General features: G+C 31.1%; 1 protein-coding gene across 1 annotated transcript in view; it reads left to right on the top strand.

Annotated features, from left to right (window-relative positions):
- Positions 1–22,273, top strand: part of LOC118182766 (receptor-type tyrosine-protein phosphatase T-like) — a 163,233-nt gene that overhangs the window by 140,789 nt on the left and 171 nt on the right. Inside the window, exons 34-37 of the mRNA XM_085819657.1 lie at positions 2,923–3,057; positions 5,078–5,206; positions 7,751–7,899; positions 15,375–15,510. Coding sequence (XP_085675783.1) covers positions 2,923–3,057; positions 5,078–5,206; positions 7,751–7,899; positions 15,375–15,510 — 549 coding nt within the window. The remainder of the gene's footprint in view (positions 1–2,922; positions 3,058–5,077; positions 5,207–7,750; positions 7,900–15,374; positions 15,511–22,273) is intronic.

The following is a 22,273-nucleotide window of genomic DNA, read 5'->3' as shown; positions in this document are numbered from 1 at the left end:
AATCACTGGTATTTACAACATTGAAATAGTTCCCCCCCCAAACATGTAGTTATCTTCTAAATCTATAAACATCTCTAAATTTAAGGATTCTGCCCATCTCTTTTGTAAAAGTGGTGGTAAGTAGCTTGTTGATGAATATAAGGCATCACCCTGCCAAACTACAAGTCATAACTCAAGAAGTGAAATCTCGTGTGGTGGAAAAAATTGTATTTAATCAGTCTTTTAAATCTGCTTTTGCGTAGAACTCTTACTCTGGAACTAGGTGCTTAAAAATTTACCGTTGGAATTATTGACTGATTATTAAATTTATCATCATTATGTTATATGATATATCATATACACCCCATCTCCCCACCCTTGATTTATATGACCTTATAGTTTTAGCTTCTTGTTGTTGCAATTTTAATGAAGAGCAGCATAATTAAAACATTAAAATATACTCATTTTCTCTGATAATTTCAAATACGAATCAAAACATATTCATAACTTTTGCAAAATTATACAATATATAAAAGCAAATACATCTATGAATATGTTTTAAATTTAACTTTAAAATTAGCATAATATTTAACTAAGTAACTGCTTTTGTTTTTTAAGAAAACAGATATCCATTTATAAGTACAACATTTCTAGAATACAGGATGTATTTTACTTAATTTCTAAAGTTGTAGCTTGCATTCTTTTTTATTATATTATTTCCATTTTGGCAATTATACACTGGTCATCAAAATTAAAGGATAATGAGGAAAAATATGGTACCAATCCCCAACGCTGTAATTATTTATGTTAATTAAATACAACTGAACATAAAATTGCACTTCCGCCCATACGTTAGCTCCGGAAATATGGAAATTCAGTGATTGACAATGTGGTATGCAATGGATACATGTTGGAATTCCGATCTGGAGTCTTGTTTAAAGTGAATGTAGTTTCTGAGGGTGATCAGTATTCAGTAGTTATAGCTCAAAGGCATCATTTAAGTGAAGGTCAAAGTGGCGAATAATTGGTAGAATCGAGGGAGATCAAAGACAAATGCAGGTCGTCGAAGGCTTGAATATCCTTCAAAGTATCGTATCAAGAGTCTGTAGCCCCTTTTTAACTACTTAATCAGTTGACAAATAGTCTGGTCAAGGGTGACCGAGAGCGACAACTGCATCAGATGACCGTTTTCTGTCGCTGTTGGCTAGAAGAAACAACGAAACGACCACAGACGACTTTCACACCTTCAGGCTGCCAGAGAAATCTGAATTAGCCATTCTACTGCTGCACGAAGGCTTCATGAGATTGGATTGTATGCCCGAGAAAACCAATAGTTTGTGTCGCACTCCCTCCAACTTCTACAAGAGCCCTTTTAAACTAGTGTCGTCGTCGTGTTCATCACAGCCAAGACGACTGGGCGCGAGTATTGTTTACTGACTAGTCCAGATATAGTCTGAACAGTGATTCTGGACGTGTTTTGATCTGGAGAGAGGAAGGAACACGCAGCTTGCCTTCACTTGTCTGTGAAATATCCCATTTCCTGGACCGCAGTTTAATGGCTTGGGGAGGAATCATAACAAATGGCCGCACCGAGCTGCACGTCTTGAAGAAGGTTCTGTAACCGCTCGGAGGTACGTCGACGAGTTATTGGAACCTCAAGTTAGACTGTTTAGGTCCAGAGATTTTACTAATGGAGGACAATTCTGGGCCTCATCAAGCATATGTGGTGTCAAAATACTTACTCTTGTAATCAGTACAAGTGTGTACATCAGTACAGTGATACATCAGTATGTAATCGCTTGAATTGGCCACATTACTCACCTCTCTTTAACCTAATTGAGCATAGTTGGGATGCCGTAAGGATTTGAATTTCAGGTAGCCAAATTCCTCCCAAGAGTGGCGTGCAGTTCCTCAAGACTTGATCAACACTTCGGATTGGATTGGATTGGATTATTCAATTCAATTATGGCAAAGCACACGAGGGCTATCTGCCTAAAGGGAGGGACGCCTTCGTGGAGGACTTTCTAAGGGAAACTGGCTCGTATACACATTACACATGGGGAAAACTACGAAAACGCCCATGCAGCCAGCCCGTTCGTGGAATTCGAACCTCGGACCGAACTACCAGTGTTCAGCGACTTTACCGCTCGGCCGCTGGTGGGCGATCAACACTTCGGTAAAGTCTATGTAATCGAGTTGTGAAGTATCAGTATGTAATCAAAGTATGCATATTTATCCGAGGTGCCCATACATCATAAAGAAAAATATTTTCCATAAGAGGTGACTTAATTTTTTCATCATTTTCCGGTTTCCATAAATTCGGTTTTAATTTCAGTGTTTTGCCAATAATCAGTTGCCAAATGTAATTTTTGTTAACGAATGCTTTTGTACAAATTTCTAGATTTTCATTAAGTATCAGTTACGTTTTATTTCTCTCATTAGACTTTAATTTTAATGACCAGTATATTTCAGTTTTGCTTATTAGTAATAATATATAAAGTTTTTTTTTCATATTTTCTGCCAATAAAAATAGGTTGTTTTTAAGCATGAATATTGGAACTACTGGCTAAGTATTAATCTGATAGAGCATATGCAAACATTAATTTTTAAAACTCTTTTAGATAAAATTAGGCTACTTGGAAATTAGACAAAATAAATCTACTGAAGAACTTATAAATATAATAAATAAAAATAATTCGTATAAGAGCAAAATAAAATTGCTTTTATACGAAATGCGTAGTGTAATATGAAATGTAGATTGATTAAAATTTAAGTTTTAAAGTAACAGCTGGTTTTAATAAGTTTTATTTTCCTAATAGCAATCTTAGATTAATTTTTGTCTGGTTTTATAAGTTATATATGATTTTAGTTTATGAAATTAAAACACTACATCCATTTCCTCACATTTTAATCGTAGTTAAATTTGTATCTTTATATTTTTAGGGATACAGATGGAAAAATGCTTACATAGCTACTCAATATCCTCTTCCTCAGACAATTGTTGACTTTTGGAGTATGATCTATGAAATAAAATCTACTGTTATTGTACTCTTACAAGACATTGATATCCAAGATTCGGTAAAAATGCGTTTTTACTTCCTTGTAACCTGTAAAAGTATTATAATCGCTTAAAATTTCGGGTATCATATTTTAATGGAAATATCCATTTCGACCGTTGCTTTGCCTGATGTCTGTACGTAAGGACAAAATAAAGAACTCGACTCTTTGATTTTTGCAAAACAGATTGTAAAATATATTTAAAATGGATTCAAAGGGGTATTTTTTTCGTGAGGTCTGTGTGTACGTATCTCGCACAACTCAAAGACGATTAGCCGTAGAACATTGCAATTTTGTATATGGGACTACTATAACATTTAGTTGTACACCTTCCTTTTTTTATTTCACATACATACCCACTTCCTTACCCAACTTAAAAATCCTTAACCTTAATTTTCGAAGTTGTCGGTCATAGTCATACACTTCTAATTACAGAAGTGTTTTAAATGATGAAACTATTTATGTTTTGGCAATGTCAAACTCAAATCATCATCATAATAATAATAATAATTTCCAACAAATTACGAAATCAACAAAAATTGCAGTTTGTTGTTAGCATGCTTTAATGTCGCACTTCCAAAAATTATTTTTCCAAAATACAGTTTCATATTATGATTACCCTGTTATCTGGCAAAACACAAAATGGAAAATTTATGCCTTTTTACCTCCTTGTACGAAGTAAAGGAAGTATTGCAATCACGAAAAATTCCGGGTATCATATTTCAACGAAAATATCCATTTTGACCGCCATCGAACGCAATTTAACGATGTTTTCGTGAAAGTAAGGACAGAATAAAGGAATCTTTTTCCCAAAGCAATTATAAAGTTGACTTAAAATGGATTCAGAAAATATTTTTTAATGACGCCTGTACGTCGTAGGTGCGTATGAATGTGTGTATCTTGTATAGCTAAAAAACAATTAGCCTCAGAAGGTTGAAATTTTCTATATAGAACTGCTATAACATGTAGTTGTGCACCTTCCTTTTTGGTTGCAATCAGCCGTACCATAAGTATATATATATACATATATACCCACTCTGTTACTCGGCACAGAGACCTCAGTTTTTTTTTTATTTTTTTATTTTATTTTTATTTTTATATGTTGGTAAATTGTGCAGATTTTCTTTCAAAATAATTGAATTATGTTATTCTTATTTTCCGATTAAAGTTTTTATGGCTTTAGTTAATCTTCATGCAATAGTTGTAGTATTATCAATAATTTAAAAGTGGTTTCAGTGCAGCTAAGCCTAATTTTTCTTACTACAACAACCATATTCGTTTACTTTTGAAACTTAGCAGAATAGAATTAAGAATGTTTCTGCAGCTTCAGTGCCTTTTTGTCGAGTGGGAACAAAAGTAATCTTTCAGTTTTGTGCACCGAAAAATCTGCCTTCTTATCCGCTGGCTGAATTGCTTGCTTTTGCATAGAAACTCTAATTTTAATTGTAAAAATTGTTTTTTTAAAATAGTTTTAACTGTATTTAGTGTTTTAGGCTTTTCTGTATTTTCCAATTTTTAATGAAGATATTTTGAGGTTTTATGTATACTTGCCTTGCCGCGAAGTGAGAACTCAATTAATTGAATGAGAAATATCTCTCTAATGAATTTCTTTCAAGGAATCATGCTTAAATGAAAATGTTGATAAATTTTATCAACCTATCATCGAAGCTGTGGGCATTCAATCTATTACGAACCCACGCAACAATATTTTTCAATATGAACAAGTTTCCTTTGTAAATGCCTTTGAAAGCATCCGTTTCCAAGGCAGAGAGCCGTTATTGTTGAATCAATATAAATTATCTACTTGCTTTATCTTCTTGAAATAAGGATCATACATGTAAATAGTTAACTATCTGATTATAGCTAAGTTTTTAATCATATATATATTTTTAAAAATATTCATTTTCAACATGTAAATAATATCAGCAGAATTATATTTTCTAATAATTATATGTGTATAAATGAGTATTAGATCTTCACATACACTGTACTTATTACTTTTATTCCATATGCCGTTTTTCATATATAATATTTATTATAGAAAAATCCACAACTATGGCCATCTTCTGATCTGGAAGTTTTTGGCAACCTTCAAGTTGAATGCCAGAGTGTAAAAACAGAAGATAATACAATAGTTAGAGAACTATACTTGAGAATTCCAAGTGAGATGGTAAGAAATATTTTGTATTTTTGTTTTAAAAATTAAAAAATTATGTATTTAAAACTTTAATATAAAAAACATCCTTTTTTATTCCAACAATATATTCTTAATTACATATTGAGGGCACACAATTAGTTAAATAAATATTGCATAAAACTATCTAAATTAAATAGTTACTTATTTTTAAAAAGAAATGAGAATTTTCAAAACAACAGAAATTGCTATTTTTAATTTCTACTTCTTATGCAGTTTAATTTTTAAATTAATATAAGGAAAGAAACGTTTTCTCTGTTGTTGTACATCTCTGTAAACTGACGCCCTACATCACCAAATTGTATAAATAAATGAAAACTAGCTTCATGATTTACAAACTAGCACAATACAGACTGGAAACCTGGCTGATTTTTAAATTTGGTTTTAGTAAGAAAATACTAATATGAATGTCCTGTGAATAAGTTTTGTTAATTATGTGTATGAATTATTTAATGAACCTGTATAATTTTGACAAATATCGACTATATTCATATGGTCTAACATATGAAGTAAAAATTGCATAAGAAAACTTGTATTCAACTTGTATTTATTTTTATCCAATGATGAAAAATTTTTACAATCTTTTCAGAACATCTAAAATTTGATAGTGCAAAATGGGCAGGGAAAATCAAAGAGGAAATCTGTATATAAAAGTACAAGAAAACACAGTATCTAAAATAGTTGAAAAAAATAAAACGAGATATTACGTAATACACATCTTTTAAGAGGCTTGTTATCATGAAATAATATCAACCATGGTATTGAAGGGGTACAGCCCTGTTATCGAACTACATAATGAACAATTTGACACAGCTAAAAGTGAAAGCCCACAAGTGTATACAATTTTTCAAATGAAGAAATTAGTTACTCACTAATGTAGCAGTTTATGTTGTGTCTATGATAAAGCCTATTCAAATAGTGCCATGGGCGAAGATGACAACCCTGAAAATCTGCAAAATATTATGCTTGCAGAGGTTCAGTCTCTTAAACAAGACCCAAATTTTTACAAATTCTGCAAGAATTGCGGACAATAAAAAATGTGCGCATTTGTCAATTTTGTGTCCGGGCAGTTATGACACAGTATCTGTAGGTTTACCTACCCTTTCTGTCAATTTTCAATCCTCTTTGCAGGCCGTTCTAAGCCTGACTATAGTTTGTTATAAGCAGCGATCCCCGTTGATATTATGGATGATGTTATGGTTTTATCAGAAATAAATGATCCTTCAATCTGTATTTGGCTATGGCATTTGCGTCTGAGAGGGTGACGTCTATGTTAGTATTGTTGAGATTTCGAACTTCTTTTGCCAGTTTATTTGCGTTCTCATTACCAATGATGCTAACATGCACTAGCAACCATTGAAGAATGCAGACCTTATCCAACTTTTGAAGCTCGTTCAGACGAAAAAGGATCCCGTAGGTAATCAGGGCGTTCCCATCCAGAATTGCCTATAGAGCTAGCTGCCTTTGAGTCACAGAAATTAACGAATTCTTTTGCCTGCTCAGAAATGGGAAGGGATTTTTACATTTCAAGTTCCGCTATTGCCTGAAACTCCCAAGTGAAGTCAGAGACTCCAGTTAAAACAGTCCAAACCCTGTATGGCTAAAATATAGATTTTTTTTAAGAATAATTTTGTATTCCCGTGCCTTTCTTTGTATATAAAGATTTAGTTCTTATTCCAAAAAAAAAAAAAAAAAGCTTCATTTTAATTATTCCTACTATTTTTAGTGCAACTTTTAGCACATTGTTTAGCTCAAGCTTTGGTCTCAATTTATTCATTATTTAAAATAATATTTATTGTTTTTATACTTCTAGGTTTTCTAGGTTAGTTTTATACTTCTAGGCTTGTACTTCTACGTTTGGTTTTTCTTAACATTTTAATTTCACAATTCTACGTTAGAAATAGCCATAGGCAAAAGATATGTTTTTAATTATAAGTCTCTTTCCCCTGCCCTCTAAAGCAAGGTAAGCAAAATCAAATTTTAAATAACTTGTTCATAGCTTTTCAGTTTATTTTTCTCTAATTTATCAGCTAGCAAAATATAATTACTACGTCATTTAGATAAAATGTGTCTTTTTAGTATAGGATAGTGAAAAATAATTTTTTTTAATTTTGAAATAATGAATTCCCTACCAATGGCTCTTCCACCAACAGCAGATACAACGCAATAGCAAAAACTGATAAGTTCATAATGCTTCTATTCTATGTGAAATGAGTTTAATTACATGATGCATTAATAGTTCTATTACATGCATAATGCGAACAGGAGTCATATTATTCACCTAAAAAGACTTTCTTAATACACATTCTCCTCAACACAGAAAGTTATATACTTCAAAGGAATAAATTAAATACATATTCAGTGCATTTATTTATTGTTTAAATATATTACTTCCATTTTATATCAATTATAAGCTGAATAAAGTTTTAACAGATATTTTTAACTTATCATTTATTAGATAATTGTGAAATGAAATGCACATTTAAATCTAAATTTATTAAATTTTATTATTTTTTACAGGAAGAGAAAGAGCCACTACCTGTGAATATTTTTCAAGTACTTAACTGGCCAGTTACTGATAATTTGCCTTCTGATACTTCTTCTCTGCTGTCAGTATTAAAGAAAGTAAATCCATCGCAATGTAAACTGCCTATTACTGTAATATGTTTGTAAGTATATCATTCAGCAATTTCAAATAATATTGTCAGCTATTCTGAATGTACATTATCATTACATTCTGGAGTTATAGTATAAAGTATTTCTCTTTTGTTCCACATAAACTAGAGTAGATCCTAAAATTATTGATTTCTCGAAGAATATTAGCCCAAATTGTCAGGTTGATAATAAATTCAAAATTTTTTACAACATGTAGCAGATGTCCTGCTTCGTACTTTGATTCCGCACTAAGAGAAAGGTTTCTTTCAGGGATTTTACTACTTCTGGTAAATTCGTAAGTAGGGCTTTCACAGCCGCATATTTTGCCGACCATCTCGTCTGGCTGCTTCCTTTTAATTCGGTTTTTGTACATCTTTTCGTAATATCCCATTGAATAGTGGATCTGGAAAAAAAAGCTAAATATCTCCTGGATAATTCCAAATAAGTTAACTGCTTCGGGGCAGAATGAGGCAGAATGCACACCGACAAGACTCAAAGAGTGAGCCAAACATAGCGCATATTCGGCCAGCTTATTCGTTTCTGTAATCCTGGCTTGTACTGCTTTATAAGTACCGGCCATATTAGGTCCGTTATCGTCAGATTGACCACCACATTGTCCAATATCCCAAATCATCAAGTGTCATTTACTAATTCAGAAGTCAAACAACAAAAATCAGAGTTATATTTTCAAATTTTCACAGAACTAGTTTCGATGGTTTTACCGAACCATCATCCTCAGCTGCAAAAGCGCAAATGACGTCTTATTTATCGAAAGGGCAAATGACGTCTTAAATTTTGTTCTTATTGTTCGGCGTATTATTATGTCTTAACATCAAATGTAAGTTTTCCCACAATCCGTTGAGAAATGCATTCTCCTGTCTTTCCACCAGCTTCTATGAAATCAATAAAAGCTCTCCTTTATTTCCCACACATCACCACATATTTGTTTAAGTATCGAGTCACCTGGCTCATTTGTTCTGTATGCGACTCTGAAATGCAATCGAACATTATTGTATAAAATTTGGCTTCTTTAATATCGTTTAAAGTGCTATTGCAAACTGTTTTCGCCATTATGTCAGTAATTTTATTTTGAATTATCTTTGTTAAATATGATACTTGTCCCTTTTTTAGGTGTTCCAACTGATACTTAAGAGTTGAGTTATGTTTGGCAAGCAGTCATTAAATTCAAAAAAATTGCCTTGACTAGGCCGAGGACACTTTGTGAGCAGATTGCTAGGGGTTTCATCAGATCCACGGAAAGAAAGACAGTTTGTTGAAGGATACAGTACAGCATCCCTAACTACCTGTAGGATCTCTCTCCATTTTTCTTTCTCTGTGTGAATTTTTCGCTTAATGCAATCGATGGATTGACATGATTTCATTTGTTATAGTCGAATTTTCCACTTAATCGTGCACTTTCTGGGGATTTCAGATGCTTCGTGCTCAATTAACCTTTCTGAAGCTTTTTCCAATAAAGAATCCTGCAGTACACAGAGCTGATGTAGCGGCAATGGCATGTTTCTGGTAAATCTCACAGGGTGTACAAAAATTGCCTTTTTAGTTTTAGAATATATAAGCCAAAATCTGTTAATCTTTTCAGTATTTGTTACTGAAGATGTCAAATGCTTTCACTACGTTCAGTGGACCTAAGGTCTACGTTTTCTGGATGTTTTTCGACTAATAATACAGCTTGACTGCTTAAGAAAGACCGTTAATTTTTTTCTGTGATTGGCCAACTACCTCTAGGTACGACAAATCAAAAGTTTATAAGTCTCCTTTCTGCTGCCCATACGCACATAAATGAGAAAATACTTTATATCCTAATTTCATGTCCTCTAGATGTTCGTTTGAGATCGATGAAGAAGGTTGCTCTCTCGTTTCCTGAAGTATAATGTGTTTGAAGATGATAGATGAAGATTCTTCATTTTGGTCATTCAAGTTGCAAGAAATATCAATATCCTTTAGAATCTCAGCGCCATCGAAAGTTGCGGCAGGGTTTGGCGGTTCGTCTTTTCCGTGAAACCGTTTTTTCATTTTAGCTGCAATTTGTTTTCTCTGTTCGGTCCTATCGTTTGCTCTTTTTCTAATATATTCTGCCTCTGAAAGTTTTTTTAGACGCTCTTACTATTTCTTTTACCCTAAACAGTATAACTTGCCTTAATAAGAAAAGCTAAAAATTGACGTAATTACACTCAACAGACTTAGGGCCGCATCGCGGATGCGCGGGCTAACTACATGGCTGCGTCTCGCTAAATATAGTGAAGAATACTGGAAGCAGGCATATTAAAAGATAATGAAAAAAAAAAAAAAAAAAAAACCCTTTAAACTAAAAAAAAATCTAAAAATAATAAATCCCTTTTTAACACCTAAGTTGCCGACTAGCTGCAAAAAAAGTCAAAATGCTTTACTTCATTTTTGCTGTGCATTCTCGACGTACGTTAATTTGAATTATTTCGTTGGTCCAGATTGGTCCAAGGTTAATTTGTATTGGGTATTAGGAAAGGGTCACAATTTACAACGCTTCCCCGTTTATTTCGCAAGAGGCGTCTGTATGAAAACAAAGCCCTCTATGCTATTGTTCTGTTTCTCACTTGAATATACCGTGGCCTTCGAGATAACATGGCCTGGTTAGCTACGAGTGACGTCACGAAAGGCGTCCGATTCTTCAGTGACTTTCTTTGCTTCAGATTTGAATGCGAGCGTTTCGTTCGATGTTTAGAGTGTTTTGTTTTTAATAATGCATAATAATTAAATTTCCAGAGACTTGAAAACGTATATAAAAGGTCGTATATTCATTTGCAGTTAAGATTAATAACTTAATAAATATTATTTTTTAAGAAATATTCACGAAATATTCTATGCCATGTTTTAGGTTATCTTGTGCATTTTTTTTTTACAATGTATTGTAATAATTTGTTAGAATACACTCAAAAAAGAAAGTATTGAAATAAGTAAATAAAAAGGCTGTTATTTATTAACATAAAAATGTCTTTACAGTTTGAGAAGGAGAAGAATGAAAGGAATGAAAAGATTTAGAAATATAAATAATTCACTAACAAAAGTAAATATAATTTAGCAAATTAAAAGACATAAAAAATAATTTTTCCTTAAAACTATAAATATTTCAGAGCTTCCAAACATTATGCAAATGTATTTTTAATTCATTTAAATTACTATCTAATAAAATGAACAGAAAAGCCACAGAAAAAATTTAAATCTCAAACCTTTGTAAATTAAATAAATTACAATTTTGCTGCAACATTACAGAAAACGAATAATTTTCACATATTTATATGTTATTTATAGCAATAATTATAAGGATATTTACATCATTTAATAATATTTACATTATTAGTTATATGTAGATGCATAATAAATAATATATTTACAAATAAAAGCCATCCATATAATGTTTCACAGCGTAAAATCAATAAATTTGCCAACGAAAACCTCAAAACAACTATACATAGAACAAACCATGATTTCTGTCTAATTAGGAAATACTGTGCAAGTTGTACTAGTATACTGAAGCAATAATTAATCGCAATTGATAATTTATTTTGAAAAATTATGAAGTATTATCAAATAATAAGGAAACAGCAAAAGGATTAATAAATTTAAATGTAAAAGATACATTATTGAAAATATATTTGAACTGCATCATATTTAGTACACTATTTTTAAAAAATAAAACAATGTCATTTACATACTCATATCTTTTCATCACGTATTCTTGATTTTTTTAAGTTTCCTTTCATCGATTTTTGTATGCATATTATTTTGAAGAACTTTAGTATAATTGTTTAAACAAATATTTGAAACGGTGCTCATTATTTTTTTTTAATCTGCTAAAAAAGGGAATTCCACACATTAAACAAGTTTCATGAACATCAAACATGTTAATGTTTTGAACATATATCTCGGTAAGTTTGACCAGTAAAGAATGCTGTTCAACTTCTTTACTGGTTCTTTACTTTCAACTGGAACAACTTTATCTCCTAGATAAACTGCTATATCTATATGAAGCGATACAAAGATATTTTTTCAATTTTAGGATATGGATGAAAACTGAGCAATAAAATATAAATACCAGCAACAGATTTGTGTAAAATAATATTTGAAGTATCTGAAATATTTAATTTATTTGGTAACATAGAAGAAAAATCCTCAAATGATGCTATTTTGTCCTTTCTCAAAAATTCATTAAAAATATGCTTCTCCATCTTAGCTCTTTTTTCCTCCCTGCTCATCCTCTGAGGGGTTGGACTTTCAAATAAGTATTTTGGACAACGAGAAAAAATGCATGGGTAAGAATCGTTATTTAATTTAGGATGCCCTCTACACATCTGAATAAAAGTACCTTCGTTTGCTGGTAAATAATCATAGCGAATAATATCATCTTTTCGAAATGTTTTTCACATTGAATTCATCTGCGATCACTTGAAATAAAATTTTTCCTTGGAATTTTTTTGATCCATAAATCCCGTTTTACTGTATCTTTTGGAAATTTGAATACTGATACATATTCATTAGTGCCATCGTAATTGGATTTGCATGCTGGAACGCAACATCGTGCAGGCACGATGAAGACAGCTCTACCTAGAACGTCGATCGTTATTCTTGTTAATAAATAAGTTAACTAGTAATCTCAATTTAAAAACGAAAATACCCTTAACAACATTACTTAAATTTAGCAATAAAAAAGACATGAATAATAAAAATATACAGCACGCAATCAACGTAATAAGAAGTCTTCGCTTGCAGTGCGAAGGGTGAAAGTTCAGACGCCTTACGTGACGTCAAATCACGTGATTCTGCAGCTGACCAGGCCATCTAATCTCGAAGGCCACGAATATACCCACTTAGAGCAAAGAATAGATTCTTTGCCTAGAGAGAGGATAACAGAGAGACTCTAGGCGTCACTTACAGGGACCAAAGACCAAGGCGTTTACGGAGTACAGTAATAAAATTGCATGTTGGGTTGGCAGAGGGACAGGGTCGTCTGACCTTGTCAGTGACGCCTGGAGTTCCTCTATTGTCCTCTCTCTGATTTTATCTTTAGAGTCGTATTCGGCTGCACTTAGCTTACATTTAACTGTTTGTTCCATTAAAAGGTTTCCGAGTAATTAATTATAAATATTCTTAAACGAGGTTTTAAACCTGGCTTTAAAACTACTAATGTTGTATCAAAATTTGACAACATTCCAAATACGATCTCGCGCCACGCTTGAATTTGCCGCCCGGAGTATAGACCTCGGCTTCCCCCCCCCTAGATTCCGGACTGAACACCGTAACGTATTCCAGCATCTAAAAGTCCGCAGGTAAATCACCACGTGATCGAATTTTCAGCGAGGCGGCACTAACAATAGCCGGAGGAAGAACAGATTCCCCAAGGAGCGAGGACGTACCGCTCCTTGTGGATCTTAACACACACATCCTAACACACATAATCCTAACACACAAATCCTAACACACATAATCCTAACACAGAAATCCTAACACACATAATCCTAACAAACAAATAATCCTAACACACAAAGCACTTATGAAAAAATACCTTATTGCTGCAGTAAAACCATAAAATCATTATTTTCATTCAGGTCTTATAAACACATACATTATCTTTAAGTGATTCAAAAAGGTGATACTTGATCAAAGTGAAATGCTTAATAGATATAATATTGAATTGGACAGTGTCATGGATATATAAAGTGTCATCCCTCATATGATGAAATGGGCTTAGATATTGCTGATTAATGATCAGATTTGATGTAAACTGCGAAAAAAAAAAAAAAAAAAAGAAGAAGAAGAAGGGAGAAGGGAGACAGTTCTATATCTCCCGTTCTACTGGGCCGATTGATAAATTTCAACTTGCGTTTTTCCTGTCTCGAAAGCGCGATTTAGGATTCTAATGCAGGTATGTTGACATAAAATCGGACTTTTTCAAAAATAAAATGCCAATTTGTTTTTCATATTTCGATTCTACGACTAAAATTATGCCAAACTGCTAAGTTTGGTAAAAATCACACGACTAGTTTTCAATAGTAGTTTCGAGTAGCTGTCAAAATTTTGACTCCTCAATGCTAATTTATTTTGGTATATATTTATTAATCTCTCTTTTTTCATTAAACTTATTTGATTCTTCTTTTCACGTTTTGAAATTTAAGTTCATTTCAAACTTAAAAAAAAAAAAAAAAAAAAAAAAAAAAAAAAAAAAAAAAAAAAAAAACTTGCCCGTTTTTTATGTTTATTTTTAAAATTTGTATTTTTAAATAATTCTTATAAATTTTTCGAAAAAAATTTTAACTACAAGCTACCAAAGTTTTACCATCATCTTATTCTAAGCATACTTGCAAAATATTAGAGTTTTTATTCAAAATTTCCGAAGATATACGTGATTTTATATATCGGTGCGTTTTGAAATTTGGCATCTTTGTAGAAAGCGATAATAAAACATGAAATGTGGTTTAGGCACTTTGTTAAAATTATTTGAAAGTAGGAACGAAGTGCCTTTTTTCCGCTCTTGCATAATGTAAAAAGGGAAAGGAAAATAGATTGATATATATTAAGAAGTTCGCCAAGTCACAAACTGAAAAAAATGCGCCAAGATAATTTTTGAATTTCTCCATGAATTTCGCACCATATTTTACAAAATTTTATGTTTAGGCATAATTTTAATCGTAGAATCGAAATATGGAAAAAAATTTGTCATATTATTTCCGAAAAAGTTCGATTTTTGTGTCAAAATACCTATATTAGAACAATGCTATATATAAATCTAATATATATCCTAAGTGCGTTTTCGATACAAGAAAAACGTAATTTGAATTTCGTCAATCGGTCCCGTAGAACGGGAGATAGAGAACTGCCCGCCCAACCATTTTTTTTCGCAGTGTATCTCATCTCATATTTGTAAGGTAACATACGTACGTATGCACAGATGCCACGAAAAATTCTCTTCAGAATTCATTTTAAATCAGTTTTATAACTTTTTTTGGGGAAAAGAGTCCCTTATTCTATCCTTACTTGCGGATGGCACGCAAAAACATCATTAAATTGCATTGGATAGCGGTCAAAATCAATATTTTCGTTGAAATATGATATCCGAAATTTTTCGCATATTTCCTTTTTATTTCGTACAAGGAAGTAACAATGAATAACTAACTAAAAACAGTAGATTACTTATTACATGATTACCATAATAATATTTTTACATGAAAATGACAATATATATTTAACTGCTACAGTGACTTTATAATACGTTTGGTTCTGTATAAAGCATTATGAAAATATTCATTGAGAGAAGATAAAACTGCTTCATGAAATATATATTTAGGTTTTAATTGCAAATTTGCTCATTCTATTTTTTTTTTCCAATATAATGCTACAAAGATATTTCCATGTAATAACACACGTGATTCTATTCACTCCAATTTTTTTTTTTTTTTTTTTTGTTGTTGTTGTTGTTTGTTTTTTTTCCCATTTTTAGAGATGGTGCTACAGCTTGTGGTATATTTTGTGCTGCACTGTATTTGTGTGATAGAATACAATCAGATCAAGAGGTGGATATTTTCCAAGCTGTGAAATGCATAAGAGTTAATCGGCCACAATTTATTTCTAATGAGGTAATTTGTTCTATAATCTTAAGTATTAAATGTTTTTTGCTATTATTCATACTTTATATTCATATTTATTATTACAGTAGAACACCACTCATTAAATTAATTAAGAAGACATTATTTTGAACAACTTTATTTGTCAAATAATCTACTATAGTTGGGCTTATTTCCTTAAACTCATTTTTTATTCAACATTTTCAACTGTAAATTTTCATTACATTTTACACAAAACATGCTTTAAAATTTTACTTTTTAACATTTTATTTTCATGTAAATCATGTATGGAAATTAATATGCATACACAGTTACATTATGAAATTACATTAACCGAGCTTCACATCACAGAAGACATATCAGTTTGGCATCCATAATTTAATAATCGAATTATTTTTATCTTGATTATCATTTTTAAACTATTAAATTAATGAAAAGTAATAGCATAATTTATTAGAATCTTTAATGCTTCACTCCGAACTCAATTATATATTTTAAGTGAAATCTTTTTATATAAAGCAAATTTAAATGTACATAACGCTGCCGATAATCGTATACAGTAAAAGCTCAGGAAATGATGAATGCCAGATGAAAATTTCAGATAGTTGAACTCACAAAAAAATGCAACTGATGGTAGAGAAACTAAATAATTGGAAAATAAAATTTTCGGTCATATATCTATTAAAAATGCCATCTTATTTATAAGCCTCGATACCAAAAGCCTTTTAACATTACGTAAGATTTCAGACATAAAAGCCAAAGTAATTTTGTAAGCCTTATCATATGAAAGTAAAATAACTTATCCAATTATGAACTTACATCGGTTATGAAATCCGGGCGAAATACAGTGAAATTTATGTCAGTTATTCAGACAGCATTTTGAAAGAACTATTTGTTCCTTATTTAATTATATAATCAAAAATTAGAGTTTATAAGTAAGCATGTAAAAAAGCTTAAATCACTTGTAATCATTTTCACATAACATCGCCATTGTTTATCCGGTTTCAAATAAAGTCACAAGTTGTGCCTATTCATACTCATTTTTCTTGATGTTAGTATATCCAGAGCCTGACTAAGGCAGGGGCAAACGGGGCAGTTGTCCTGGACCCCATATCAGAGGAGGGCCCAAATCGAATAGAAAGTTTAAGTTTCCTTCTTTAATGAACTTTTTTTTTAAACAAAATATCAGTACCGTGTAAAATCCGTCAGTTTTATGTTAGCTTCTTCATTAATCTATCGTATGAACACAAAAAATCTATATTTCGTAAATCCATGGCTTTCTAGGGCGGAATTCAGCTAAATTTTCGCTAAATGGACTAAAAATAAAATGGACAGAACGATATTTCGTCTGATCATTAGAGGGGAAGGGAACTTTATAGTTATTTTAGGTTCTAGACAGTTTTCTTGTTATACGATAAATTTAAATACTTCCATAAAGTTTTGTTTTTCATTACTGAAATAGTGAAGCAGAAGGGGACCCCCAAACAAGTTTTTCCCCCGGCCCCAATTAAGCTAAGTCGGGCTTTGAGTATATCATGCAATTATAATACTTTGTAAATACGCTGCTACAGACAGTCTTGTTTTGGCAAGTCTCAAATTTTAATCATTTTTCTAACTATTAATGAATGTTCTTTAATAAGATCTGAAAAAAACATTTTATATTGTTTGAATACAAAAAGTGAAACTATATTACAGTTTGTCGTTCCTATTAAAATGTCATCTGCGGCACTACTAAAACTTGATTAGGTTTGACTCAAGTATGGCAGCAAAGCCAACCAGTGTATTTGTACGAGAGCAAAGATATTGAGTATAGACTAGAACAGGGTTTCTTAAATTGTGGAACGCGGGACCTGCAGCAGGGGTCCCGCGTTTCAAATTTTTTAGCAAAATTTTTAGCGTTTCAAAAATTTTAGCAGTTTTGATATTTCTTTAACTTATTATAAAAATTTTACAATTACCAAGTATTTTTACACAATGTATCTGAAAATAGATAAGGCAATACAGACAAAGAAAAAAACGAAAACGTTTCGACGCATTCTTTTTATAATATAAACGTTCATTTTCATTGCTTTGCACGTGAAGCTGTCATTTTGTCTGTTACTTATTTAAAATTTTCCCATTTTTCTATGTCTTAAAATTAGAACTTAAAGTTAATGACCTAAAACTGCAAAGTATATTAGAGTAACAAGTGAAAAAATTGACAATTTCACTCACTCGTGTGTCGGATTTGCGCAATACTTATGGGGTCCCACAAAATTTTTGTAAATATTATGGGATCCTGGGGTTCGCGAAAAAATCTCAGTGATAAAAGGAAGTCGCGACTGAAAAAAGTTTAAGAAACCCTGGACTAGAAAAGGAGAGTATTGCTAGGGTCCACTGGAATTTTCCAGTCAACTTTCAGTGGGGACAAAGATTTATCATGAGAAAGAAAATCAGATTAACAGTAGTTAACTGATATCTTTCCTCACAAAAGCTAAACTGGCTTATTGATAATTAATTATGTTTACATAAAACTAATGTGAAAAATCTTATGATTGATTGTATCGTGCTATCGCACTGTTGTGCAAGTGTTTTTAGCCCAGAAGGGCTATCAAGTCTCGAAACGGTATTTTGCGTTGGTTCACCATAAACATCTTATCACTTTTTAAATTGTTGCCACGATAGATTACCGCCCTGTAGTCACCTGAAAGGCGAAATTTGGAACTTCAAATTTTTTTTACCGTCTATTTCATATTTTTAAAGAATCTTTAACAAATTCAACAATTTCAAAGCGAGCAATGGACACACTGTACGGGGGAAAAAAAAAAAAAAAACTATCTCTAGCGCGCTAGACTATCTATCAGAAATTCTAAAGATATACTGTTTTTAAATATTTTTAGCCTAAAGGGACATTAGCCCAAATGCTCTCAAAACGTGTATGTGCGTAAAATGAATAATTTTGTAATATAAATCTGATATCTTTTAGATATTATTTTCCTTGGATTTTATATGTGCTTATGCTGATTTTACCAGTCTCTGCATTTGCTTAATTTTCCTTAAAAATAATAATAATATAAAAGGTTTCTAAAATTTAAAATCTTTAGTTACTGCATTGTCAGGCTTTTATTCCACTTAAAAATTATCTCTTGAATGGAGATTTGATAAATCACTATCATATAATATACTAGGATTAGTTATTTTCACTATAAAATATTTATTTACCCCTAAAGAATGAAATAATACCAATACTAAAAAAAAAAAAAAGAAAAGAAAAGAAAAAGAAAAAAGAAAAACCACACACACTGAAGATGATTTTTAAAGGTATTGATTCAGCATTATTTTTCTTCATCATTTTGGCAAGAAGGGTAACTGTATGATGTGTTTTTCATAAGATGATAACTCCAAGTACAATAGAGTATAACATATGGCTTATAAACAAAACTCCCCCTCCCCTTCAAAAAATATTACAGTGCAAATATTACAGGTCGGGACTTGTCGGTATTTCGAAGATTCCAGATTTTTTCAGATAATTTGTTTGAATCTAGTAGGATAACATGTCGAAATTAAAAAAATAAAAACATGATAAAGTATTTATGAAATACTGAAGCATGTATGACTTTAAAATAATCAAAATTTACCAGAAAGTAGGGAGGCTCAATATTTGTTTGTTTGAGTTGTTTAAGTTGCTTTTTTTTTTTTTTTTTTTTTTTTTTTTTAATTCTATTGATCCATGTAATATTTTGTTCAGGGACAAAGTTTCATTAAAAATTAAAAGTTTGTAAGTTACAAAGTTTCAATGTTTAAGTCCTCTTACTACCATGTTAATTCCCATTAAGTTGTCAATTACAATTTTTTCGTTCTTCACAATTTCTCTGTTACTTTTTTCAACACTGGTAGTAATATTTTCTGGACTACAAATTTCGCTATCCATTAGCTGATTGATGATTGGGGCATTGTCACCTTTGTAACTGAACAGACATTATATCTCTCTAAAAAAACTAAACAGAAAGTATTAGCAGAAAAACTGAAGCAACATAAACAACTTGCATTGAGAGAAATGTTTAATAAAGCAAACAAATAAAGATTGAACTTTTTTAGTAAATTTTGATTTCATTAAGGTTATAAATGCTTCATTATTTCATATTTTTTTATTTTATGATTTCTACAGATCATCTTACTAGATTTGATGATTGGATTTGACTTGATGATCTAATATCCAGAAAAATCCCAAATCTCGAAATGTTAAAGTTCCAATGAGTCCAGGTCTTGGACTAAATATAATAGAAGTCAAAAATAAATAATGGAAATATGTATTTCATGTATAGCTCTGCAATGAAATTTTCATTTTTAACTGAAGATAAATCTTTTTACCAGCTGTTGCAAGTCTATATAGGATATGTACAGAACATTTAAAAAAAAAAAAAGAGTAGCTACACAATTTTATTTCCTCAAATATTATATTCTAGTTAAGTCCAATCAAAAAATTTCTTAAAATACGGTAGAATATCTCATGAAAATTGTTTTAAAACTGGGTCTATGAATGTTCTATAAATGATATCTGTAAAAAATTTTATATTGTTCCCACAAGGCAAATAGTCATTTGTAAAGTATTTGTATGCTTTAACGCAGTGTTTCCCTATTGCGAGGTTGCACATAAACTTAATGCAGTTACTAACCTAATATATAACAGTAACATGAAACTATAGTATAGTTTGTCATTCTTCTTATTAAAATGTCATCTGCGGCACTACCCAAACTTAATTAGGTTTGAATGAAGTATGGCAGCAGAGCCAACCAATGCATTTGTATGAGAGCAACGACACCGAGTCTAGACTAGAAAAAGAAAGTATTGCTAGGGTTCACTGCCATTTTCCAGTCAACTTTTAGTGGCGACACCGCTTTATTGATATTCTCAGTGATTATTTGTTAGTCATTAGTTCAGACACTGTGTATGTTTTTGGTATCTATTTACTATTAATTTTAATATATGACATCTAATTATGCATGAATAAATGTTTAATAAAACAACAAAAAAAAAATGCACCAGTTATAACCAAGAAAGAATCAAATAGTGCCCAGACAGAAAGTTTTTGTTGATGACGATAACAGTAAACAGTTATGTTTAACCAAATACGAATTTTGAAAATGGCACTAACAAACAGCTGCATAAGTATTGTCCATTACATATACAAAAAAGAAAACATCCTGGATTAAACAGTAATCTGATGATTACATAAAATTTGGTTTCATAAAAGGTGCTGAGGAAAATCATTGTTATTTGTGTGACATCTGTTATATGGCCTTATTAAATGAGTCCATGAAACCTTGAAGCAGAAGATGGAATTAAAACTTCTGAACTGCAATAACAAGCTGATAGATTTCTTTATAAATAAAAAGAAACCATTAATAGCTCGCAGACTATTTCTTTGAATATAGAACTAGAGAAACTTGTTCTGTAAGTCTAGTTATAGTGTCTTATGAAATATTACAATTAATTCCGAAATTGGATCTCCTCATGCAGTTGTGGAAACGTTAATAATTCCTGTAATGAAAATGCTCGTGTCTCGTATACATGATTAAAAACAGCAACACCAGATAAACATTTTGTTTCTCTACAGCAACACAGTGAAGCATAGAATCCTGGAAATAGCAAGTAATATCGAAGAGACTGCTATAGTCGCTTAAAATAGTGCAGTTTTGTTTTCTCTCTTCAAGTGGATCAAAGTAAAGACATATTTCAAAATATCAATTTAATTTATTTTATAAAATATGATTTTGAGAATACATCTAATGAAGAATTTTTATTTTGCAAACCACTGAATACAAGAACAGCAGAGAAAAGTTTTAACTTGATTGGCACTTATATCAGATGAAATGATAATGACAGCAAAAAATGCATAAATATTTGGCTTAACCTGTAATCAACATTTCTGGGACAAAAGGCAATTAAGTTTTCAATGCCTTTTGTTACAACTTACATATGTGAAACAGGCTTTTTTACACCAATATGTAAGTATAGAAACCAATTAAATATCAAACCAGATTTAAGAATAAAGCTGTCATCTTTTTCTGTACACTTGAAAGATCTGGTTAACGAAAAACAGCACACTTTAATTTTTTTTTTTCCCATTTTTGTATGTATTTTGTTATTTTCACAATAAGGAAAAATATTTAAACATTAAAATTTGTGTATTTACTAATAAGTCATTATTTTTATTAATCTTGTAAGAAAAATATGAAAACAACTATATGGGGAAACTTTGCTTTAATGAGTTAAATACAAAATGTTCCATGCTTTTATGTGCAAAATTTGCAAATCTTAAAAATTAACAGTTGCATTTAATCATATACAAAGTTAATAACAACTCCTGTTCTATGAAATTTGGAGCTATTAATTACCATGAATAATAAAATGTTTCATAATCTACCCCTAAATTGAAAAATGAAATGTTTAATTTTGCTAGCAGGCACTGAGAAATGATCTAAATCAGGAAGAGTATTTTCAAAGATTCTTAAAAACTTTGCATTTAAAAGTATGGAATTTTTTGTATTTAATTTATTAAAACAAATTAATATTTTAATTAAATACTTCGCTTAATGAGGATCATGTAAAAACTTAATATTTTATATTTACAAAACATTCCTACCCACTTGAGTGCTGAAAATGTTTTCATAAAATTTGTTACCCTTATTTGAGAAATTATAACTTGAAGTATGCTTAGGATCAATATCTGAAGAAAGTAAACCTGTATCCATTGCATATTTGAATGTATATATATGAATTCAATTAATTTAC

Source organism: Stegodyphus dumicola, chromosome 6, assembly GCF_044657685.1.
Source record: "Stegodyphus dumicola isolate Sdum_Otavi_A_Nest chromosome 6, ASM4465768v1".
Taxonomy (NCBI): domain Eukaryota; kingdom Metazoa; phylum Arthropoda; class Arachnida; order Araneae; family Eresidae; genus Stegodyphus; species Stegodyphus dumicola.
This window is presented reverse-complemented; position numbering and strand designations above follow the sequence as displayed.